Source organism: Alternaria triticimaculans (assembly GCF_023758025.1).
Source record: "Alternaria triticimaculans strain BMP 0046 chromosome Unknown scaffold_9, whole genome shotgun sequence".
Taxonomy (NCBI): Eukaryota; Fungi; Ascomycota; class Dothideomycetes; order Pleosporales; family Pleosporaceae; genus Alternaria; species Alternaria triticimaculans.
In genome coordinates, this window is record NW_026055966.1 from 246,806 (window position 1) to 270,895 (window position 24,090).

Sequence of the window (24,090 nt, forward strand, 5' to 3'; positions counted from 1 at the left end):
GTACTTTGAGATAGAGAACCGAGAGCGAGTCGCAGGGTGGTATTGAGGCCGAGATTTGGCGGGGAGGAGGGCTCGTTAGCATGTACATTGCCTTACAAAACAGCGCGCTGTTCTGCAATGTAAGGTCGACGTTATAATACCGTCACGCAGGCGATAGACTGTATTTTCTATGGGGTACACATCGCAGTAATGGGCGTTGTGCGCTAGTCCGATCAAGGTATAGCTAAAGAGTTTTGATCAAATACAGCCATGATTTTGCAATATTCACTCCGCTAAAAGGCTGCGTAGCTGCTACTGATGCTTTTTCATGTCTTCCGACTACTCTGATTTACCCCTCCTGAGTACCTTCCTCTTGTACACCACCTACATCTTCCCCTGCAGCTTGTCCCTGACCAACGTCGAATTTCATCAAAATGGCGTCCACAACGGCGGTGTCGTTTGAATTGTCACGACATTCCTCCAGTATGACAGCATTCGATACGACCAGCTCGTCCGACCCCTCGTCTTCTAAGCGATACCGCAAGGCCTCCGCACGGTTGAGAGGACCAGCCCTGTCAAGAGCGCTTCTATACTTGTCTTCGACGCGCTTGTCCGTTAAGTTCTTCTTGACCCACTTGAGCACGTTTTGTTCGTCGACCAGGTGGCAATCTCCTAGATCACGTCTCAACTCAGCCAGTAACTTCTTCGCCCGACGTATCTCGGGATGCGCCTTGTGAAACTGCCGTTGGTACTCAGCCTTCACCTGAGCATCATCCCAGTAATTCTCGTCAATCCACCGTTTGATAACGTCTACCGTAACATCCGGGAATTTGCCGATCTCTCTTCTGCATTGCTGATGTACCGAACGGGCGAGTGGACGAAACCGGTTATAGTCGTCGACCTGGCTGCAATACTTTCTCTTGATCAACCATGTCGTTTCGCCTTTGTCCATGCATTCCTGCGTTGTTGCGACCTTCCATATTGGCAGGTTCCCTAACTCTTTCCTTAGTTTTGTCGTCAATATCTTCGCTGCGTCGCTCATGATTTCTCGTTAGACCGACTTCTTACTGCTAGATTTGGTCGTGCGCGCAGCTATTAAGAATGCTGGGGTTTGCTAGGGTTAATCATTCGCAGCTTCCCCTACTTTCCACGTGAACCTACCCGCCTGATCCAGCGACCTAAAGGAAATGATCTCAGAACCTTCCAAACACTTCTTCGGAACACATCTCAGCATGTGACAAGATACACTGAACAGAGAGGTAGAATTCCGTATCGAACAATCACGAGCTGTACGTCTTTCCATGGGCCATGTACCGAGTACCGTGTCTTGCCCACCTGAGTAACCCTTCGTCCCATTCCCCGCACAGTCCGCTTCTCAGCCTGCGCTAACTAACACAGGCCAACAATAAGATACAGAGAGGAATACGCATCGCTCGAAAGCATCGGATATAGTGCAACGTGAACAACCAACCAACTCATGTTGCGCTGTCCTGCCGCTCTATTAATACAAGAGGCCAGTAAGATACGAGATTAGTCGTCCCGTATATCTTCTTCAGTCTACAACGATATCAGCGAAGCTTTTTCTCATGGAAGAGCTCGTAGACATACTGTGTGCACCTTTGACCAGAGCTGTCCTGGCCGAACTGGCGCACTCTTCTTCGGCGGTGGCGGTGGCGGCGGCGGTCTCCATGGTTCAGGCGGTACATATGAGTCGTCATGATCAAAGCCTTTCAGACCTTTCGGACGACATCCCAGTGAGCACGAAGCAGGGCACGAGCATATCGGTGGCCTGTCACGGTTGGTCAGTCCAAGGAGCGTCAGAAACCGGAGGAATTCACACTTGCCGATGCACAGGGCGCTGTTCTTCTAACAGCTCATAAGCCTCCATAGCAGGGTCGTATCCGTGAGTCTTGAAGCTCTCTTTCCGCAAGTAGTACTCATTGCTTAGGATGTGTTCCCATTTCGATTTTGTGCAGGTCTTGATACAGCCTGCGAGCTGAACATTCGGGATGTGCTTGAGGTATGGAAAGGCGAAGATCAGCGCCCACTCGACCATGATCTTATGACACGGAAACTTCAGTATAAGTGGCGGGCGATTGGGAAAAGAATACCAAGGGTTTGAATACGGGACGTATGGTGATCCAAATACGATTTCGAGGTGCTTAAGGGTAGCGATTCCTTGCAGCAAACGAGCTTTTGGTACAAGCGGCGGCAATCGAAGGACGGGGTGAATGTCAATCCCGAAAAATCGGAAGCATTCTTTTGTACTCATGGAGAGTTGGATATGAGTGAGCCAGCGATAGTTAGATGGGGCAATTGGTGCTTCTAGCACCTTCTCCAGCCATAATCCATCCGCGAAGTGCTTTGTTGTACCCTCCCACGCCGCTTTCAGGGCCTCATCGTAGATCTGTTTGCTGGCTCGAAGGATGGCATAGTTGGGTGGATCTGGCCGGGAAGCCGGTGGGACTTCAGGCCAATGATATACAGGCATGTTCCCGTTCTTGGCTCCCAGAAACACTACAGGTCCTGACACATTCGGATTTTCTCTGGCGACGGGATAGATATTGCCACTCAAGACTTGCCGGAGAATTTCGCAACGTATTTCGGCAGGCAAAGTCATGATGGGGAAGTTCTGACCGTTCGAAGCCCACCACCCGCGCTGAAGCTGCCAACCAGCTTCACCCAAGCTATTCCGAGAATTGACCAGGGACAGAAGCCACGTCTTCAGCGGCATGCCGGGTTTAGGTCCGTTCATGTCGTCTTTCTTTCGTACCAGAATGGTGTCCGCGGTCAAACGGCGACAGCCTCTAGACAGTGTTGCCTCAACAGCCATCGGAAACTCTCGACCCTTTTCCTTGAAAGCGTACAGCTTGATCGAGTACTCCTCTAGATGGCGGGGCCATAGGGGAGGACTCATCGTCAAGTGTGACACTTCCAGACCAATGCGCCAAAAGAGCATATATTGCTTGTTCAGCTCGGTGATCGTCTTCTTGATGACTTGCAGCATCTGATCGTTCTTCTGCGGTGGCAGTACTCTCATCTTCCACTTGTACTGATCTGAGGTAAGATACAACTTCGATGACGGAGGGGGCGATAGGCAGACGGAGAACATGCGACTCGGGTCATCGCGGAGTCGGTAGATGCGACCAATGAGTTTGTCGTCGAAGTGTTCGTCGAAGTATTCATCGCAGCCGTACATTTTGTCGGAGAAGCGAATCGTGATGTACTGGAGAAGGTAGTGTGCGGCGGACTCGTCTGTCCTGTAAGCGGTTGCGCGCTAAACATGGACTTCTCAAGTACTCGTATACCAGAAGAGGGGGGACAAGAAAGTACGATCGAGGAGTTGACTATTTGACAAGGGAAAAAATAGGCGCCAGGCATTAATTACGAGACGGCGTATATACGAAAGACCGCACTGACCTCCGTGGTAACAATGAAGGTAACGAGGAGCCTAACGTCTCTCCACATGCGGACAAGCACCGCACTACATTGATCGTGTAGCAGATGAGGTGCGTCTTTCGGGGCACTAGATTGCGGAACGTGATATTTCCTGAAATGACATCGCGCTGCGATAGAAGTTTCGAGTCGTTGTGTTGCTCGCCGTCGAGACTTGATTGTGATTGAAAGTGGGCGCAGCACTCCCCTCTTCATCACGTAGGCCTCGATAGTCCTTGTGGTAAGCCATGTAGCAACTCACTCCCGTCGCATCGTTCAGAGCCTCCTACGCCACAGCTCAATCAACGCGTTCGGTGACCGTCTCATTCTCTAATCGTGCGATGATGTTTTGAGCCCTCGTACTGAACGTAACGAGCCGCGTTGGATGTTGTCGATGCAATTGAAAACGCCTGCGATTGCTCCATGTGGGCGATTTTGTGGTAGCGAACACCACGCCCAGAGTATCGCTGCCAAATACCCACTTTATGGAAAGAGCATAGTCTGCATACTCAGAGAATGAGGTCGATTGAGCGTTTGGCAGGCGCAGTAGTAGTTTTTTCTGGTACCGGCGGTCTAGTAAATGCAGAACTTCTCCGATATGCTACCTTTCTCTTCCCATTCCCTAAGAATGCGGCCCTCGTTGACGTCGTAAACATAGCATTCTCCCACAAGTCTCCAGAGGCCATCGCTCGCAGGTCTGAGGACGAAAGGTACAGCAGAGCCGTGTAGTACGACAACAACATCGCCTGGGAGTATATTATCGGGCCCTTGACCTAGCATTTCTGTGCTGGTAATGAAAAGGGTGTGACCATCATTATCACGCCGGCATGTTTCGGAAAACTTATCGGCATTTGGTGTGAATGAAGAGCGTTGATCATCCTGATTCGATTCTACTGGTACATGCCGGTACATGTCTTGCGTAAAATCTCTGTTCATAAACGCGTGGTAATTGTCCAGAAGGTTTTCCATGCGATAAGAGGGCAGCGGTAGATATTTAGACTGATTTCCAAATGTACAGGCAAGGCATGGCTCTCTGTATACATGAGCCAAGGAGCCTAGCAAGGCTTGTAGGCGTACAGGTCCGCAAGAGTCATCCTTAATGTATGTCATGTCCGCATGTTCGTCGACCACCCGGAGTACAGTATCGACTCTGAGACCTGCGATATTGATACAGTGATTCCCACTCCTCATGGTGTCCGATATATCAGTGAGGTTCGATTTTTCCTTAATTCGGGCAAAGCCTCCGAGATCTTGAAACATGTGGTTTCCTGACGGCTTCCAGTCTGGCACCCACGATGGCCAATCTTGGGTTGGTCCAGGTCTATGTCCGGCCCAGGAAAGCACTCTGAGATCGTGCCACTCGCAAAGTAGCTTAACTGCCACTCTGCGATAGCATTCCAGAATATCGATGTTGTAATCGGGATCAACGAGTAGTTGACCCTTTGTAGAGTCACATTCGACTGTCTCTAGTCCGAGTAGACCATAGATTCTATCTTTTGGCTCACTAAAAGTAAAGAACCTGGTCATGTAGCTCAGGGTGAACCAAGATTGCCGATAATAACCGATACGATGTGACATGCGCAGGTCAAAGAGGTGTCGAAAACTCAGCGTCGCACGTGTTAACCTGTGGAAACGGAGGCTCATGCAAACGCTAGACACAACGTTCAGCCGCCGTAAGTCGATTTCAGCGTGCCCCCAGAATACCGACACCGAGGTGCCTAATGCCACCTCCTGAACCACCCATCCTCGACTAAACCAGGGTGAGGAGCACATATGCCGCAAAGCGTCCGTCGCAGCATCAGCGATCTCCGTTGGCTCATCTCCGCTGACGCTGGTCACTGCGACACCACGCCATTGGTAGAGCTCCGAACTCTGGTAGTATGCACGATCTTCTAAGTCTCCCCATTTGCCATTGGGATCTTCTTTGCACGCAAACTGGCACATAACGTTTAGGGAATTTTGAACTACTTGATTGTCTTCATGTTGCAACCATACAAGCACGCGAACAGCTCTTCTGTAGATGAAGCTCATCAGCCGGACCTGGTAGGTTTTCTCGTCGTGGTCGACCTGGTTTATGCAGAGCGCATCGGCCCAGAGCGTTCGCGTATTATCGGCATATCGAAAGCGCTGCAAGGCTTCGAAAAGGTTGCGTGTTGTGCTAACGGCGCATCCATTACATGTCACGGTCTTGCGATCGGTAGGGTCGCCCCAGGCATAGGAAATTGCTTCGTAGTGGAGTTCGTCGTCATCTAGATCAACCGTCCTTAAGAAGCAATTGACAGGCTCGTCCCAGCTGCCAGGAGCCAAGTCGAGGACTCGAATGTGGCGATCTTGTGTTATGCGGTCGTACTGAAGCGTGTCGAGGGTCGTGGAGGGGCTCCCAGCATCGAGCGCTTCATCTGAGTGCTTGTCCGGAGGAGTCGGGGAAACAGTGGCATCTTCCATGACTTTGTGGGATAGCTATTTCGAAATGCGATATCGATCGGATTGAGATTGTCCGTAGCTGGTGAAAGTCTGGACGAAAGCTTGTGAGGTGGGATTAGGCAGAGACACCATGATGATGCAGGCGACGTGCTGCGCCGCACAAACCCCGCATCCACTCAGCTACGTCAACCTGCTGGCCGGGCCTCGGGGCCTTGATTTCATATCAACGCACCGCTATTCAGCATAACCTCTTCCTTCCGCCGTCGAGCCTCAAGCTTCTTTTCCCTCTGCGCAAGGTATGCCTCCTTCGCCAGCCGTCGCTCCTCTTTCTTGACTTTGTATTCCGCCTGCAGTCGCTCATTATCCTGTTCTTTCTTCTTTTCCGCTTTGATCGCATGCTTGATCTTCTTGTGCTCGGCTGACGTTATACGCCATGGTCGCGACAAGACTGCCTGCTTGAACGCAGCGGTCTCAGCCCAAGCCTGTGCTTCTTCGTTGGTCGTTTTGACAACAGAAATGCGCTGCAGGTCCAGTTGCTTTGCGCCCCTGAATTCGGATATGAGGCATTTGGCCTTGACGACTGTGCCGATGTCTAGGGTTTCGCCGTCCACGACGACGTCGAAGATGCCGAATTGACTGACGATATTCAAGTTCTTGATCTTCGTGTCTGAGGATGTATCGACGGGGTTCTTCTCAGCGGGAGGTAATCGTACGATCTTGAGTTCGATAGTCGCGCCGCTTCCGTCGTCGATGGTGAGAGCCGTGTACTTGAGGTTGATGTCGTCGATAGCTACAACGACGCCGACAATGCGGACATAGCGGATAGGGTGATTAAGATGAAAATAAATGCGCTGGGCTGTTCATGTGTCAGCAATAGTCGTAGCACTCGTTAAGATGGCTGCTACCTTGGAAGTCTTTCTCAGACCGAAGAGCTTGCACATCTGCCGCAGTGAGCTTCACCCATATATTGTATGTAGGTGATGCTCTGAAACAATAGGCGGGATATAGCCGATAAGGACGCGGTGGCGGATCCGTTGACATGTCATATTGTGTTGCTGATGCACAAGGTGGGATGAGAACAAAGAACGCGACGCGTCCCATCGCCACTGCTCTACGCTGTCACGTGGCCTTTGATGCCAAGCTGACTAACCCAATCCTCTCGCATCGGAAGATCGGCGCTTTGCGTTCACTATCTGCATGCACCTCACCACGCGATGCCATCCGATGCAGCCGCTCCCAAGAACTGTGGCTTGATCGCATTGCAGGGAACAATCAAGGCCTTCACTCTAGCAAACTGTATCTCTAACCCTTCGCCCCGCTGCCAGCAAATGCATCGTATAGAGGATGGGCAGCAAGCATGCTACCAGGTCCACCCGGCCACCTGTAGCCCCATCACACCTCAACACCGCCGTTTTGCCATCATGCCCGACAATGGTCTATCGCAAAAAGCAGCCAAGTGGGACCACTCTACCGCGAACTAGACCTCGGTGCCGTCGAGGCTACCAATAGTGCGACTCCCCGCTAAGCCGGCATGAAGCTGTCCATGACGAGCTAGCCCAACCTGCAGCAAGCTTGGAGCTATTCCCAGCTCTCGATTGAGAGCTTCCAAGGTATTCCGGTCAGACTTAAGGGCAGGGTAGCAGCCCGGTATGCGCCCGACGACTGCTGATTTTGATCTCTCATCTTTTCGAGGCTGTGCCTTTTCGTCGCATACTAACCCCGCAGCTTTTTCTTCGCTTTCTAAACGTTCGTTGTCGCACACCTTCGTTGTATCCGGCTTCTTTCTCTGACAGTCTCGGCGACTTTCAACGCGATGAGATCATTTGCGCCATGGAGCCTCGTCGCTGCGACATTGACATTATGTGTCGCGGAACCGATCGCAAAGCCTGAGGCTATACCACAGCAGATCTCGAACAATGCGCCGTTCTCTGGCGCTGTGTACATTGTAAACCCAGACGGACAGCAAGTCGTAGCGCAAGACGCAAATTGGTGTCCTTCGTCAGCTTCAGTAAGCTGCAGCAATGTCAACCAACCGAGTTGGTGAGTAGGAATCCTGAGAGATGGCGTGACTCTTGCTGATCAAACCCAGGTGCTGTCCATCAGGCTACACATGCGCCGTTCCTGGCAACTCGAATGGACTGATCGGCTGCTGCCCAAGCGGAAACCAATGCGGAGGCGCAGTAAACGTCGCACAAGTCACGACCGTAACGGTATACCCCCAGCAGCAAACGGCTGTCGTGTACGCTCAACCACCTCCTCAAACGACCGTATACCACAACCCGGACCAGGTACAAGGCGGCTTCTGCGCTACAATCACGATGGATGGGCCCGATCTGCCAAGAGCGGAGCAAGGAGGTTGCGGCACAATATTGATTGTTGCAGGAGCACCGAGTCTGAAAGTGCTAGGTGTAGGCGCCGGCGCAGTTGCGCTCTTCCTGCACATAGCGCTCGGAAGGATGTTCAACGGCGCGTTATGAGACACAATACATGTTGTAATGACTTTACGAATTACGAGTTTACGCAGTACGATATTGTACGCGGCGCTAGATCACTCGATACATAACGATAAAACTACTGGTTTCCCCTCTTCGCATCCTCCTCGTCGTTCTTTGGTACACCGACGAACTTGGGTACGGTGACAGCGTTCAAGTGTCGGAAAGCCTGTACAGATCATTAGCATGCTACTAAGATTGAACAAAACATGTGTGTAACTTACGTTCGCAATACTGCTATCCGGCAACTTGCCATCCCACTTATCCTCGACCTTCTTAATCTTGCCCTGCTCATCCAAATGAATAGCAACAACACTCTGAATCAACTGCTCCTTGTTCAACCCCTTGATCACATATCTTGTCCTCAGGTCCATCAAAATCGGGTTCCCCGCATCCTTAACCTGGTGGTTGAGTCTCTCAATCTCGCTAAAAGCACTCTGCAGTCCGTACCATTGCGCAGAGTACTTCTCGCGGCCTTCAGCGATGGTGATGGGGTCCGTGAAGGTGGCGTCGTCGCGCCAGAGTTGCAGTTTGGGAAGCGAGGGGCGGCCGGCGAAGAGGTCGAGGACGGAGCCTACGATGGTGTTTTGTTGCTCTGAGAGGGTGACGCCGGGGGCGGTTTGGACGTTTTTGGTCTCGATCTTGAGGTTTGAGGGGTTTGTTGACATTTTGGCGGTTGTGATTCTTGATACCTGGGACGAAAAGGCTGGTTTGGTGAAGGCACGGAGTGTTTGGTTGTAAGTTTGTGTTGCGAATGGGCGGAGGTAAGATGTCATTGTAAGAAGTTTTGTGAGAGTGTATTGGATGGACGGGTTATTATAGGTAATGTATTCGGTGGCTATGTACTGCCCACGAGGCGTTTTGTTATTCTAGGCTTTATCCAATTGCATGTTTTTGGCACGCGTCATCATGAGAAAGGTGGTACAAAACGGTCAGGGTTACGCAATTCGCGTGGTAATCGATGGAGGGGATGGCATTTTGGTCGATGCGAATAAGTCATGACGCAATGGTGGTCCTAGGTGAGATTCGCGGGCGATCCCTTCGCGCGTCGGGGGTCGAGGTACGCGAGCCCTTGCCTAGGTAGCGGGGTAGGGCTAGGTTGTCCCGAGAGCCGGTTGTGAACGTAGACGTAGATGTTGAACTAGATTTATATTCTGCTTGATAGTCAAGAACCATTTCAGCAGAGGAGATGGTTGGTGTTGCGGGCTCTTTAGCGCAATCCGAATCGGGTAACTTTCGAAAGCCGTCGATTGCGGGTGCCTGGACAATTACCACGCGCCGTCTGAGCTTCCCAACAACCTCGAAATCGACCATGCCCCCTCCAAGTGTGCCATCAACAAAGCCAGCACACATACATATCAGGTATCAAACGGTACAACGCAGCGGAAGCTGGGATCCTTCCTGCTGCTCTCAATCCCGAACCGACTTTGGGGTCTTCAAGGCGTCGAGAACAGCCAACGTCGCCTAGCCCATCACATCAAGGGTTTCTCATAGATGAGGACCTCATGCGATATCTAGATGGGCCTCAACTTCGCCCGTCTGTTTACTAAAGCTGCGCTGTGCTTGCCACCGGTATGAATACGTCGTCGGGTCATTGTTGACAGGGATCCTCAGCTGCACCTTCCAAGAGATGGGAACCTTTCGTCCCAATAACATTTGGCCCGAAAGCTGGTGGAACACTTCACGAAAGGTAGTCTCCTTCTAGAAAGACTTATGAGATGGGCGACTAACCAGGTGCGCAAAGTCGGTGAGAATGGTACAGCCTGCTGAGGCGTGAAACCTGTCCGCCAGCGTACACTTGTTATCCCCTTGTCTTGCGTCTCTGTTGGTAATACACCCTATCACCAAAGCTATTCTTCTATCGTTTCTCATTCAGCTACCCCTTTGGTCCTGCGTTCTACTCCCATGCGACAGAGCGAAAGATGACTTTGCTCCTCAGACGAGTACCTGAAGTTACCGGCGGGCCTTCGACGGCGGCAAGTCTCCAGAATCGACTCGTGTCTGGACAAATGGGGCTGTTGAATGGCAGGACCAGCGCATTGGAGCCACCTGTTACCTTGAGGACGCAAACCTGGAGTGATGAGACATCGGGGCAGAGTGCGCCGTTTGAAGACGTGCCAATGACCTCAAATAACGAAACGACTGCGAAACCTCCAAGATCAGAGCCGGCTACAAAGCGAGAAAGCAGATTCGCGTCCCTCTTTATTGCGCTACTGGCTGTCAGTCCTATGGCTATCGAATACGATGCAGCCGATCAGCAGACTATGGAGGCAGCACAGGAGGCATCTGTAAGCGCTCCGCAACCGGAATCTTCTAAGAAGACAGAAGCTCAGCCAGGGAGTGGGGTCAAATCATCGGAGATTCGCAAGACCAGATGGAAGCGATTCAAGTACGAACTGGGGCTGAAGATGAGGATTAGCGGCAGACGGAAGGCAAAGGATCGGTGGAAGTGCTCGCAGGCGGAGGATGTAGAGCTGGAGGTTTTGAGGTCAGAAGAGCGGTACATCTATACGGATATGGAGAGGCAGAACAGTAGCTAAAGTCAATGGAGTGTAGATTACGCCCTGAGCGCTCCTTTTTGTGCGTTGGATTCTATACGTCTTCCATATCATTTCCAGATCAGATAGTTATTGTTCATGGCCCGCAGTAGCAACACTCAATATTCTCTCTTCCAGCCCTGGAACATGAACACATTCAATCCCATGCTCCTCTAGCTTCTTCCGTCCCGCATTCTCGCCTACAAATTTCTCCGGCTCTTTGACGCCAAGATACACCTTCTTGATCTTCTGCTCTCCATCTTTCCCTCTCGTTCGAATGAGCCGATCCGCGCATGGAAGGTTACCACTAAGCCGAAGATTACAAGGTTCCATGGTCGTGTAGATGACGGTGTTTGATGGTAATGCTTCCCCAACTCTTTCCTCAGGCAAGCCGTGTGCTTGAGCAAGCTTCAAAAGACAACATTGCTCCGCATGCGTGTTTCCTTCGCATTCTAGAGTGTAGCCGCGCGAAAGGATGTTCCCGGTATCTGCGTCGACTAAGAGGGCGCCAACACGGAAATTTGAAGGTTTCGGTGGTGATTCTTGGGCTTGGTCAAGGGCCAGGCGCATGTATTGGAGGTGGTCGTTGGGGTCTGGGCCTTTTGCTGGGGGTACCGGGCCGTCCCATGTTCGCACAGGGCCTGTGTCGTAGTCGACTTGCATGTTGGTGAGGAAGGAAAGTGAAGGTGATGTAATTGGCGTTCTGGGCGGCGGTGATTGGGGAAAAGTGGGTCAGGCGCGCTAGCTCCGTTAAGTCCGGGCTCACGGTCGCGTCGCGTTCTCACGCAGGCGTCGACCGTCAGTAGTCACACAACCTCCATATCCATAACACAACACTACAAGATGGCACGAAGACAGAGAAAAGAACCGTCTCCCGAGGAATCTGCGGAGGATGACTTTGTAAACAACAATGAGAGCGAAGGCGAGAACGACATGGACGAAGAAGATGGTCCGCCCAGCATCAACCCGTATGAGGTTCTTGGACTCGAGACAGAAGCCACTGCCGACGATGTGAAGAAGGCATATCGCAAGATGGCGCTCAAATGCCATCCAGGTCAGTGCCCTTACTACACATTGTGGAATGCATTGCTGAACTATGACCAGACAAGGCTGCACCCGACGAGAAGGAAGCCGCCAACAAGGCCTTCCAAGAGATCGCATTCGCATACGCCGTACTCTCCGACGATCGCCGACGCAGGCGCTACGACCTTACTGGCAGCACAGCCGAGACAATGGAGGACGACGATGACTTCAACTGGCTGAAGTTTTATCGCGAGCAGTTCGAGAATGTCGTCAATGAGGAGGCTATCAACAACGTCGCGAATGAATACAAGGGCAGCGAGGAGGAGCGTCGCGATCTGGTGAAAGCGTTCAAGAAGGTCAAGGGGAACCTGAACAAGGTGTACGACCTGGTCATGCTATCAGACATCCTCGAGGACGACGATCGGTTCAGGAAGATCCTAGACGAGGAGATCGAGAACGGCACAGTCAGCTCATACCCCGTGTACGAAGCCGAGACAGACGAGACGCGTCAAAAAGCCAAGGACGCTGAAAAGAAGAGGCGTGAAGACTTCGACAAGAAGCAGGCCCAGAAAGAAGAATCGGGGGCCACAAATGGCAAGGCCAAAGCCAAGGCGAAACCGAAAGGCAAGAAGAGCGGCGAAGACGACATGGCAGGTCTAGCGGCTCTGATCCAGCAGCGCCAGAAGTCACGAGCAGGCAACTTCTTTGATTCGCTGGAAGCGAAGTACGCGCCCAAGTCACGAGGCTCAAAGCGCTCGACACCCATGGAGGAGCCATCGGAAGAGGCTTTTGAAGCTAATCGCAAGAAGCAGAAGAAGAGTAGTAGTTCAAAAAAGAAGGCTAAGGATGAGAGTGAAGATGAGGAGATGGATCTCGACGGAGAGGAGGACATTGGTGACTCTGAGGAGGAGGAAGAGGAGGCACCTGCGCCAAAGAAGTCGAAAGCGAAGCCTAAAGCACGCGCGACCCGGGCACGTGGGCGGGCTTAGCATTGCGGATGGAGTCCTTGAGTTGGCATGGGAAGCTCCTGCGTACCACCACAAGAGAGTGGCGTTTTGGGTAATATACCATGGGAGTTTGCATAGCACAGAGTCGGGAGCTTTGAATAAAGTCTGCTTCATCGGGGCATCGTTTGGTGTACTTCTTGACCCTCGCTAATCATATCGAAAGGCTCTTTCAGACCATTCCATGTCTTCATACTCTCTTCATCATCTGAACTACGCGACAGCAGAATGCCGTGATCCAGTGCAATCGCAAGCTGATGCCGTCTTCTCAGGTCTACGTTTGCCTCTCCTTCCTCGTTCTTATCATCAAGACATCATAGCGTTCGCTCCCTCACCTCGACATGTAATGGTTACCTTGAGTTGCTGGAAACGACCTCAAGCAAACAGCTTATATTGCCTTTGAGGCTATTGAGACGTCAAGGCGGCTTCACGTCTTCTCCCTTTGTGGGCACCTGATGTGGGGTTGTCTCACTAGTCAACACTCACCCTCACATTCACCACGCGTTTCCACGCTTGACATCAGACTATTTCACCTCGCCTTTCTTGTTCAAACTGTCTCTCGCAAACAACAGGCTCATCACGCCAACCTTTCACGCCCTCTACGCGTCTTACCAAGTTTCCCACCATTCTCTTTAACTACAGCACCATCGTGCCGAAAAGATGCCGGGTCTCACTATGGCTATCAACCCAAAGGCCCCTACAGCGAGGAAAGTGAGTTGAGCTTTCATAGCATGAACAACCACAAGCAGGATACTAACGATGACAGAGCCCCATCACTCCCACACCAGGCCCCAAAGTCCCCGCAAAGTCCCAGCAGCAGCGCAAAACATCCGTTTCCCAAGCCGTTCCAAAACTTCAGCAGCAGCGCAAAGACTCGAATGCGCAAAGCTCGCCCAAGGTCGTTGTTCAGCAGCAGCGTAAAATCTCTGCTGCGAAGCCGACGGTTATGGTGGACAATAAGAGGAAGATCAAGGCCGAGGTGAGATGAACCGCCACCTCATTCAAGAAAAAAACTGAACAGGTCTGCAGACTACGTTGACCTAAAACCTTGCCAAGTAGGGGACCCAACGTCAACGTAGGCTCCAGGCTGTTCAGTTTTTCCCTAGGTTGGCGTGCCGCCAGGGATGTTCTCAGGAGCGAGACTGACAATAATGTAGGGAATTTCACCGAAGATGGCTGATGTCCAGATCAAGTCCTTAGGAGCGGACAAGCGTACTACTCAGGCAGAGACCAGAGACGAGTCCCTGCCGAAGAAGCAGAAGATCGAGGAGGTGAAGAACGAAGTACATGACACGGAATACCTAGGTGACTACATGCTAACACTATCCCAGATCTCCCATTACGCCGCAGTCACATCGCCGGGAAAGTTCACTTCCACTACACTCAACAAGCAACAGCCATCCGCGCCACTGTCTTCCACCGCCCAATCAGCTCAGTCCTCTCAGCTGATGAAGAACCTCCTCCGCCACGTCCTCCAAACCCAGCCCACGCTGCTCCCCTTCGTCCCCTCAATGCCCATAACATCCACTCACATCGACAACATAGCACACACGATGTGGCAAATCGCGTTCAAACACGTCGTCATGCTCCAACGCGCCTGCCAGTACAGCGCCATGTTCTCGCCGCTCAAATTAGCAGCGCTGGCTAAGTTGAACTTCCTGCCTAGCTGGTGGTTCTTCAGAGACTTGGTGGTTGAGGGTTTGCCGGAACTGATCAAGGATGTGGATGGGAAGGGAGAAGAGAAGGGGCGCGGGGTGGTGATTGATGATGGGGAGATGCAGGGTGCTTGGAATGAGGCTATTAAGTGGTGTGGGAATGTTATTGCGCGGAGGGAGCGTGTTGCCACGCCGATGGTTACGGAGGAGGAGAGGGTGGGAATTGAAGCTAAGATGGCAGAGCAGGAGGAGGAGTTGATGCGAGAGAGCAAAATGGCGGACGATGACGAGGGTGTTGAGTGAGGGGAGTGAGGCAGAGATGGCGCTACTCGGTAAAAGCCCAAGCGGTTCATAATGGACTCACTGGGTACGACAGCAGGCTTTTGATGATCGGAAAGACAAAACTTGATGGCAGCGAACAAGCTTTCGCATGAAGGCAAGATGGCAAAGGGCACTCGAATCAGGAAGCCATCATCTGAAAATTCATATTATCTCAAACTCAACACGCATCTTTTACGCCCTCTCGAATCAAATAAACAAAACGTTGCGCCTTAGAGGTCTACATTGCTCCGATTCATGCACATCTGTCTCAGACCAATATAGACTGCAGCACATCTGTTCACTCTCCCCTAGTACGAGCTACTTACATGCCTTCATGCGTGCAGCAACGGCTCCGTCTCACCATCATCACCCCCATCTTCTGCCTTGCAATTCCGCATCACCTCCCAAAGCAACCCGGCCTGTACGCCCGCAAACACCACATAACCAACAGCAAGCCAGCCCGAATAATTATACCACCCACCCCACCACCCGAAAAACCCATCGTACCACTCCCACCGCGAAGGCACCTCGACGCTTGACCCCCATACTATACCCATAACGCCAAATAACACCGCCTGCATCGCAAGCCCGACTCTACTCAGCGCCTCCTTCCGATCCTCCTGTCCATTATCCTCCCGATCCTGGTCCTCTTCGTCTTCTTTTTCTGCTTGGACGGCTCTCGCCTGCCAGAAGAACGAAGCGATGCCCAAACCAACGACAATCCAATTAATGCAGAGGATGTGTGCGCAATGCCATGCCCAGGCGAACATGATGTGGGTAAACCAGTCAATGTCGTTGGCGTAGAAGGCATCGATGAAGATGGGAAAGATTAGTACGAAGAAATATGTTGCGTAGACTCTTATGGCGGAAGCTGTTGAGACGTCGCGATAAGAGGAGGGATAGTGGAGGTGTAGGACTGATCTTTGCGGGCGGGGGTAGTTAGTCTTTCTATGGCCTGCAGGTAGCATTGGGAAGGGAGAAGAGTGGACATACAAGATAAGCCAATACAGCAGTACTAGAACCATTTGCGCGAGATCGATCCAATTCCCCACTGTTACGGGTTCGCGGTGAAAACCTTTGTCTTCTCGGATAGAATCTACGATGTAGAAGAATGTAAAGGCGAATTGTGAGGTTGCTGAGATGAGGTTGAATAGCAGGTAATTTGTTGATATGCCCAAACTGTTCTTTCTGCTGATAGTGCGATAGAGCTGTGGTATGAAGGAGGCCAGAGTGAATGCCAGGAAGACGCTGGGTACTGTCAATATAGTATACAGAGTACTTGCGGAATACATACATGCGAAGCCAGTTTGGTAGGTTTAAGAATGGCATCTTGCAAGAATATAATGCGATTTCTAGTACTGCAGTAGTATGGCGACTTGTGAATGTCTACCGCAACATATTGAGCAACTAGAGACTTCGCTATCCAAAAGATTCTCAAGCATCTTGCTTGTATACAAGTACAACGCTGATGCCTAGCACATCTAAGACATCCAGGCCTGCAACGCTGATCGCGGGGGCGGCACAGTGCATTAGCGCTGCGCACCCCCTTGCTTGCCAGCAAAACCTCCGACCACACACTCGACCCTAGTCCTTCCACATCCCAAACCAAAAATCCGAAAGATGCCCCGGCCCATCTACCTCATCGTATTCAACTCCCCTCTCTTCCCCGCGCACTGGGGCTTCTGGATCCCACACCTCTCGTCTAGCGACCCTCAAACCGGGACCTATCTCAACGCAACCGGCGACGCTGCTAGTGGCTTCAGCATAGAATTCGAACGCAACTATGAACTTGGTGCTGATGGCCGGCGGCATCAACTCATCTCTTTGGGGGATGTTGCGGATGAACATGTTGTCGATATAATGGGTGACGGGAAGTGGTCTGCTGATCAAGTCGCGAGGGATAGGCTTGAGGAGATCGTGTTGGGTGTGAAGCCGCCGGGGCCGAGTTTGGTTGCTGCGGATAGTAAGGTGAGGTTTTCGATGTGTAAGCAATTTATGGAATGGCTGATTGACTGGATGTGGTAGGTACCAAGAAAGAAGGTGGAGATAAAGAACTGTCAGACTTGGATACGCGATGCGGTTGCAGCGCTGGTGGAAGCAGAAATCATGGACGAAGACGCTTTGCAAATAGTAGACAAAGCGCCGAAAAACTGAGGGAGAAAGGTCGTTGCAATCATATTCTACGCCTTTGCTCGACTTCCACTTTCCCCATACTCATCCCTCCCCAGCAGCCGTTCCTCCTGACACGTCCAGAAAAGTTCCATCTTCCAAACCCCCCTCCATCAACCTACCAAACTTTCGGCACAAACATCGGCGTCTCCCTCTTCCACTTCTGATAATCCTTCCTCTCCCCATACCTCTTATCATACTTATCCTCACTCAACGGCACCCCACTAACCTTGAGCAACAAAAAGCTCACAAAAGCCGGACTAGCCGCACACATACCCGCCACAAGCACCTGTCCACCAACGCCCCCACTCAACCCCAACGCCGCCTGCGCAGGCTGCCTAACCAGCAACCCCGCCGCCGCAATCGCAATCCCACTCCACAGCGTCGCCTCGCCGAAGTAATTCGGATGCCGGGATTTACTCCACAGGCCGTGAGTTAGGAATTCTTCGGAGTGTTTCTTTTGCTTTTTGCCTTGGACCCAGGTGTCTTTTTGGCGGTCGGCGACGACCTCGAAGGTTAGGCCGAAGACGAAGATGGCGAGGCCGAGGATGTCTGTTAAGTAGGGTTTTGAGGATACGGCTTGCCCGAGGAGTGAGGTTGCGTAGGCGGAGCGTGGAACGGAGTTCACCAGGATAACGGGGAGAGTGCAGAGAGACACCCATGTTGCCTGAGCGAAGAAGGCGACGAGGAATTTGGGCGGGGAGGTCCGGATGGAGTCGAAACGAGAGTCTTTTCCTTCGTCGCTGGATATGCGTTTGTAGAGGTAGGAACCCACTGTTTCATCACCATTAGCACCTCAACTCTCCTGCAATCCAACCATTTCGCGCGGAAACGTACATCTTGTAGCCCAAATCCCCACCGCAGCGCTCAAAAGCGCCTGTCTCCACCACCACGTGCCCTGTCCCAGGCCCTGGGCGCTGAAATACTCGGTTATACCGCCGGTGATGGTGCCTGCGGCTCTGGCGCGCATGTAGGGCAGGACTAAGCTGAGCGCTGTGCAGGACAGGTATGTGAAGCTGCCGGAGAGGTCATAGTACCGTTCTGTCTGCGCCGCGATGGAGGGAACGGCGACAGCAGCTTGGATACCGTATGCGAGCGCAACAGAGGGAACGAGAGTACGCAGAAGCGGGTTCTTGAACGCAGTCGCGCGAAGGAGAGTTTGCAGGAGCGTCATATTGCCGCAAAGCTTCGAAATCAGAAATGCGGTTGAGGAAACTTCGGCGCAGCCCAACATATACAGTCAATCGGAGACCGGGAGGATCTTCAGGAACTCTTAAGCACCTCAATGCATTGAATGCCTAGCTGATCCAACCCAACAAACACAATCATCGGCGGTTCATCCGGCGCATACCGTTGTTGCAAAGCGCCTGGCGATCTAGACTCGTAGTCAGGATCGATGCCGTCATTCCTCGCTTACCCTCCACTTGTGACTGGGGTCCGACGGTAAGCTTCCGGATAGCGCGCAGGGCTCGGTGCGTTCGGACGCCGGCGGGCGTCGCATTCAGGATACGAGATCTTGCTTACGTGCATAAGGATGCGTGTTGACGTACTGCATTGAGATCTAGATTTACAGGAAATGCATGGAGTATGATGGATTTTGAGAAAGCCCGAAGGCATAACGATACGCTCGCAATCACTCGCCCCACTCCAAAACACCATGCAAGCCGCGTACCTAACCCAGCACCCAGCACCCAGCCATACAGCCCCCAACACCAACTCAACCATCATAGACGCGTCAATGCAAAACACTCCAATACACAAATCCTAGTAACACAACAACAAACACCAGCAACACAGCGATACAATTGACACTACACGACAAACCCGAGAAGATGCCGACTCCCACTTTTCCGAAGACTCTATCTCCTGAACGCGGCTTCGACCTCCTTAGTACCCCAATCAATCTCCACCTCCCCACTATATACATCTTGATTGATAGTCGTCATGCGCTCTGATACCTTGTTGTATGTCTTCTCGCATTCCTTGAGAACCTTGAAGACGAGGTCGCGGCTGATAGTCGGGTCGTCGGCGTCGCCAAAGTGCTTGTCGACGCGCTTCTTGAGGGCTTCAATGCCTTTGCGAAGTTCCTTGGCGTCGTGGGAGTGGACTAGTTTCTTGAAGACTGAGCGCGAATGGGAGGAGCGTTGGGCAATGGCTTGGGCGCTTGCGCCGGGTTGGGAGAGGAGGGTTTCGGTTGATTCGATGAATTCCTGGATCATGTTAGATTGAGAGGTTTAAGATGAGGTTGTTTACTTACCAGAAGCTTGCCCAGTGGCCTCCGGATGACGGCGTCGACATACAGACTCATGTGCTCGCTGTACTCATCTTGAGCCTTGCCCTTCCAGATTTCAAGGACATTGACAGAACGGGCATCAACCTCCTCCATGTAGTGGTTCATGTTCTCGATGAGTAAGATGTGGTAGTTGAGCGCCTCCTTGTCTTCAGGATCACCCTGTCCTTGGGAAGCCATGACGGTGGGCGACTCCTTGGCGATGACCTTCAAGCTCTCGAACATAGCCTTGTTGATTCTTTGGTACGCTTCGTCGACCATGTCGCGGATTTCCAACTTGTCTCCGTATTCTGAAGCAGGCGGCAACATGTTCTCGATCGCGACAGAGAAGTGTGGGAATGTTTTCATGAAAGAGATGACTCCCTTGCGCTTCTTGATCTTGACCTTCGTGTCTTCAATGGCCCTTATCTGCTCGTCCAAGAAGCGGCTGAACAGCCCTTGCAAACGTTCGTGTATCTTTCGCAGGTTCCTTGTCAAGAAGTCCTGGTCCGTCTCTGCGATATCGAGCAACTTCCGGTCGACAGCACAAAGAATGCCTACACCTTGCCTACGAATAGTCAGTAAGCGAGCAATGTATAATATGAAGATGACTTACAGAGGATCGGCTTTGGTAGCCCAGTCCACAAGGCTCTGAATCTCAGAGGGCCAGAAGGAAAAGATCTCCTCCATGACACCAGTGACATGTTTTGCCATGGCTCGGTCCGCCTCGAACTGCTTGCGGATCCAGAGGTTGGGGCCACGACGCGCTTCAGGGGGCGCGGCTTGCACGGCCTCGGGGAAGTCAAGCGAGTCGGTTGAAGTAGCATGGAAGAATTCAGTAATGAAGTTCTGCTCCGTCAAAAGGACCGGACCGGTGTCTTCTAGGATCCTAGCGAAGACGTTGAATGCGTGGAATTTGCCATCTTGAGCCGCTGGCTTTGCCTTGCCATCTTTGTCACCAGACGCTGATCTCAGGCCACGAGCTAGGGTCTGACTTCGCTTAACGGTCAGCTTCCTTGCCGTACCTAATGTGGAGGTAGTTTCCGGCTCTTTCTCCTGTGCGGTAAAAAGCAGTTCTTGCTCCTCGCCAGTGGGCTTTCTTGCGAACCGTCTCCATGCTAGGATATTATCCCGAACCTCTTGTTGATACACCTGCGCTGCTTGAGTCTGATACATGCGTAGTAGTGAGTCCCATGCTGCCCTGTCAATTTCTTTCGCGAACAGCATGATTGGGCTCAACATCCACAACTCGTTTCGACCTGCGTCATGCGCTTCTACGTTTCTCTTCAGAGATGGCTCAGATCCCTGATCATCGAGTCTCGAAAGTGCGTCTTTCGTCGACAAGAAGGCTGCGCCGAATGTGATTTCCATATGTTTCTTGAGCCTCTCGAGGAACATGGATCCCTCATTGAGGTACCTGTCTCGTTTCTCTTGCAGAGCTTGCATCGTTGCCAAATCGCTATTCCCAAATCCTGGTCCACTGCTGATCGTGCCTTGTCGAGCTCCGGCGACGAAAGAAGGGTCGATTGTAATGAGTGCCTTGTAAAGCAGAACCAAAGAAAACTCAATATCTTTGAGTCCATTGATCTTGCCTATAGGAGCGCGTCTCAATGACTCCAGCTGATCTGATGTGATCGAGATAGTGTCGACTAGCTGCTGAAGTTCGTGCTGCAGTAGCCGCTGGTTCGCAGTCTGCACTTGCAGACCCTGACTCTGTGCTTCGATGAAAGCGATATCATCGTTCAAGCTGCTCAGCTCAACGTTGTATAGGGTTAACAGACCCTCAAGCTCGTCGCACTCAGCGATCGCGCGGTCCAGCATGCGCTCAACAGCCTCTACGCGATCGTCCTTCTGCTCCAGGTGATTTAGCCAGCTCCCTGCCTCCACGCGGGCGATTTCACGTTTGATGTCGTTCTCCAGAGACTCGATGTGCTTGGCGGACAGCTCGTTATTTCCCCATCCCAGCTCAGTCAGCAGACTCTCAAATTCCAATCCCCGTTCATCAATGATGTTCGGATCTATACCAAGCTTGGATATGTTGACAATCTGTTGGTTGGACCGGCGCTTCTTTCGGCGCACCTCGGGCTCAGGCTCAATGTTCCTGGACGCTGCTTTTTCTGGAGGTGGCGGAGCAGGCTGTTCTTCAACTTCTTGGACAGCGCCAGCCATAGTGCGATCACCTGGACCAGAGACTGTAACTGACGGAACCACCTCGGTACTAACGCGCAGTCGCTCTTTAGATGACCTGTCTGGTATGGATTTGGAGGGCTCCTCGAGTTTCTGCTCGACTTCTTCTTGGGGGGCTTCTTTTGGTGTTTCTTTTGGTGTTGGCCGCTGGGGCACAAACACTGCGCTGACGCCGTCTGCTTCATCGGTTGTTTTCGTCTCCTTGTTGAAGAGCTTTGCAGCAGCTCCGCCAGCACGAGGCTTGAATGCGCCTGCCGCCGCCGCTGCCTTGCGGAACTTGGTCGCCGCATTATCGTTAAGCAGCGGCTTCTTGACCATTGGCCCAAGGCCAGGGCGTTCTTGATCCTCAGGCATTGAATTGGTGCGTTCTAGCGGTTCTGGCTCAGGTGCTGTTGGTGGTGTTGCAGGCGCCGCTACTTCCTCAGCTTGTGGTGCTGCTGGTATTGGCGCAGTCGGAATTTGTGGAAGGGGTGATGTGGGAGGAGGCGTAGGCTGTGGTGGTCGAGAAGGCAGTGGGTCTGCGGGAGGCGCGATGTTTTCCTGAGAAACGGGCTTCAGTCTCTCGGGTATCTCCTGAGGTCGTCTCCGCGGCGGTACTTCCAGTGGTGGAGCAGGCGAGCCTGAAGGCGTATGGAATGTTGAGCGTGGCTCTGCGCCTTGGCTATCGACACTTCGTTGTGACATCTGTGACGGCCGGGGCTCCATGAGTGGCCTTCTCCTTTGGGGCGGTTCTTCTGGCGGCATGTCGTCGTTTCGTGTGAAGTTTGAACTGGTGTTGCTCTGTGCTGTACCTGGTCGACCAGCGCTTTGGGCTGTTCCAGGCCTGAGACCCCTGGGCGACGGATCTCTCCTAGGCGAGGGGTACCCGTTCTGTCTGCGTGGATCTGGCGGCGCAATACCTGGAGGCGCGCCGTCCAATGATGGTTCGTCAAGGGATCTTTCCGACCGTTGCGATTGCGCATCCTCACGTGGCGGCCCGCGCCCTGGACTTAAGCTTGCTGGGAAGTTGCCTGAATCCGGTGTCCGTGGCCGACCAGCGAATTCAGAATTCGAAGATTGTGGGGTCAAATTGCGAGACGCAAACTGTGGTGGGATAGGGCTTTGTCCCTGGCCAGGACGAGGTCGCATACTATCGCCGCTAGGCCGAGAGCGAATGCTTGGGTCCATTGACCGCTTTTGGCGAAGGTCGGGCATAGATGGCGCGACCGAAACTGAATTCGGCATAAATGGCGGAGGCCTACGGGCGTCATCCCCAGTACTCGGTCTACCCAAGTCGTCTGGTCGTCCTGGTCTTCTAGGTGGCCCCCCTAGCTCTCCAGGAGGTCTCCGGAAGTTTGGATTTGGGCCAGGTGGAAGGGCTCTCCCGTCAGATATAGGCGGAGATTCGCCAGGTCTTCTCGGTGGTGGTCCAGGTGACTTTGGAGGCATTGGTCTTTGATCTGGTGGCCCGGGTCGCTTCTGGGACGGACTTTGACCACCCTGACCACTGGCTGCGGCGGCTCGGCCTTCTGGTGTCGCGAGATGCGGCTGTCCGTTGGTCAGACTATTCAGCTCTGTCACGCTGAATCCTGTCAGGATAGGAAAGTCTCCTTTAGTGTACTTGTTGTAGATCTTAACCATACTTCCAATAAAGAACTCCTTCTCCTTTGCCGTGCCCGCTTCCCAGTAGTAAGGCTTGCCTATGGTCACAGTGAAGCCTTTTTCCCCAGCCCATAGCTTCCGCTGAGCCTCCTCTTCGCTGGTAGGATTGAGATGGGTGTAATTCTCGACAGCAGTGAGTTCCTCCATAGGCCAAGATTTTCCAATGGAGAAGGACCCGTTGGCGTTCTCCCTGGCTTTGTGCAGCTTCACCCTGCCTGTGTTGCGCACTGATATCATGATGATGCGCGCCTTCTTGTTCGACGGGGCCGAGCTCGGTGGTGGGGGGGACTGCGGGTAGCCGCCATCTTCTTGGACGCGGATGTGGGTGATATAAGATTCCTGGACTTTGGTTTGTCAGTCGATGCTATAGCACGTAGAGGTGTATGCCACGCATATATCCCAACATGCGCGGGCACTGATGTAGACACGTACGCTGGCCCTGGTCATCCGTCTTGGAGAAGCAGCTTTCGGTGATTCTCTTCCGCTCGTCGTCGAATCGTTCTGCGCGCGACATGCCAGAGGGCGTGGAGCTGGAGGCAGAAGGCGCCCCCCTCGAGCTGCCAGGTGGGCGGCCGGCAGGAGCTCGAGGGTCCCCCGCTCCGTTGGTGTAGTTGCGTGGCCTCCCCTCCATTCTGCTGTACGGCTATCTGCAAGGCCGATGGGGTAGTTGAAGGCGTGGGTGGATGATGCGCCGATTACTGCCGCCGGGCGCTAGCGAGAGGTCCTCCAGGAGCTGCCATGAATCGCGAAAGGTGGTAATGAGTCTTGCGATGGCCGGGCGATGCGACGTCGACGGGTGGAGCGGCGGTGAGGGGCAATCGGGGTGCTCAATGCGGTAGTCCCGGAACAAGTGCTGCCAAGTGCGCCGTTCGAGGGAAGAATGTGGGCGGCGAGTGAAAGAGGCAATGGGGTGGTGTGCGGAGAGGGACGTCTGGCGTCGTGTACTCCATATGA

General features: G+C 52.7%; 9 protein-coding genes across 9 annotated transcripts; 3 read left to right on the forward strand and 6 right to left on the reverse strand.

Moving 5' to 3' along the window:
- Positions 1-328: 328 nt before the first annotated feature.
- Positions 329-1,021, reverse strand: J4E78_006522 (uncharacterized protein; the record flags this gene model as incomplete). Its single annotated transcript, XM_049367133.1, has 1 exon — positions 329-1,021. One exon carries the CDS (start codon positions 1,019-1,021, stop codon positions 329-331), a length of 693 nt encoding a protein of 230 aa, XP_049220880.1.
- Positions 1,022-1,813: 792 nt separating this feature from the next.
- Positions 1,814-6,802, reverse strand: J4E78_006523 (uncharacterized protein; the record flags this gene model as incomplete). The annotated part of the gene is made up of 4 exons (XM_049367134.1): positions 1,814-3,239; positions 4,004-5,861; positions 6,071-6,694; positions 6,799-6,802. The coding sequence occupies 4 exons, from the start codon at positions 6,800-6,802 to the stop codon at positions 1,814-1,816; spliced, it is 3,912 nt and encodes a 1,303-aa protein (XP_049220881.1).
- Positions 6,803-8,409: 1,607 nt separating this feature from the next.
- J4E78_006524 (uncharacterized protein) lies at positions 8,410-8,998 on the reverse strand (the record flags this gene model as incomplete). Its single annotated transcript, XM_049367135.1, has 2 exons — positions 8,410-8,499; positions 8,555-8,998. 2 exons carry the CDS (start codon positions 8,996-8,998, stop codon positions 8,410-8,412), a joined length of 534 nt encoding a protein of 177 aa, XP_049220882.1.
- Positions 8,999-10,450: 1,452 nt separating this feature from the next.
- Positions 10,451-10,870, forward strand: J4E78_006525 (uncharacterized protein; the record flags this gene model as incomplete). Its single annotated transcript, XM_049367136.1, has 1 exon — positions 10,451-10,870. The coding sequence occupies one exon, from the start codon at positions 10,451-10,453 to the stop codon at positions 10,868-10,870; it is 420 nt and encodes a 139-aa protein (XP_049220883.1).
- An 87-nt stretch (positions 10,871-10,957) lies between these two features.
- On the reverse strand, positions 10,958-11,530 carry J4E78_006526 (uncharacterized protein; the record flags this gene model as incomplete). The annotated part of the gene is made up of 1 exon (XM_049367137.1): positions 10,958-11,530. One exon carries the CDS (start codon positions 11,528-11,530, stop codon positions 10,958-10,960), a length of 573 nt encoding a protein of 190 aa, XP_049220884.1.
- A 180-nt stretch (positions 11,531-11,710) lies between these two features.
- J4E78_006527 (uncharacterized protein) lies at positions 11,711-12,879 on the forward strand (the record flags this gene model as incomplete). Its single annotated transcript, XM_049367138.1, has 2 exons — positions 11,711-11,921; positions 11,972-12,879. The coding sequence occupies 2 exons, from the start codon at positions 11,711-11,713 to the stop codon at positions 12,877-12,879; spliced, it is 1,119 nt and encodes a 372-aa protein (XP_049220885.1).
- Positions 12,880-13,554: 675 nt separating this feature from the next.
- Positions 13,555-14,852, forward strand: J4E78_006528 (uncharacterized protein; the record flags this gene model as incomplete). Its single annotated transcript, XM_049367139.1, has 3 exons — positions 13,555-13,605; positions 13,661-13,873; positions 14,052-14,852. The coding sequence occupies 3 exons, from the start codon at positions 13,555-13,557 to the stop codon at positions 14,850-14,852; spliced, it is 1,065 nt and encodes a 354-aa protein (XP_049220886.1).
- A 2,305-nt stretch (positions 14,853-17,157) lies between these two features.
- On the reverse strand, positions 17,158-18,213 carry J4E78_006529 (uncharacterized protein; the record flags this gene model as incomplete). Its single annotated transcript, XM_049367140.1, has 2 exons — positions 17,158-17,813; positions 17,877-18,213. 2 exons carry the CDS (start codon positions 18,211-18,213, stop codon positions 17,158-17,160), a joined length of 993 nt encoding a protein of 330 aa, XP_049220887.1.
- A 685-nt stretch (positions 18,214-18,898) lies between these two features.
- Positions 18,899-23,767, reverse strand: J4E78_006530 (uncharacterized protein; the record flags this gene model as incomplete). Its single annotated transcript, XM_049367141.1, has 4 exons — positions 18,899-19,249; positions 19,297-19,876; positions 19,925-23,480; positions 23,569-23,767. The coding sequence occupies 4 exons, from the start codon at positions 23,765-23,767 to the stop codon at positions 18,899-18,901; spliced, it is 4,686 nt and encodes a 1,561-aa protein (XP_049220888.1).
- Between the last annotated feature and the right edge of the window lie 323 nt (positions 23,768-24,090).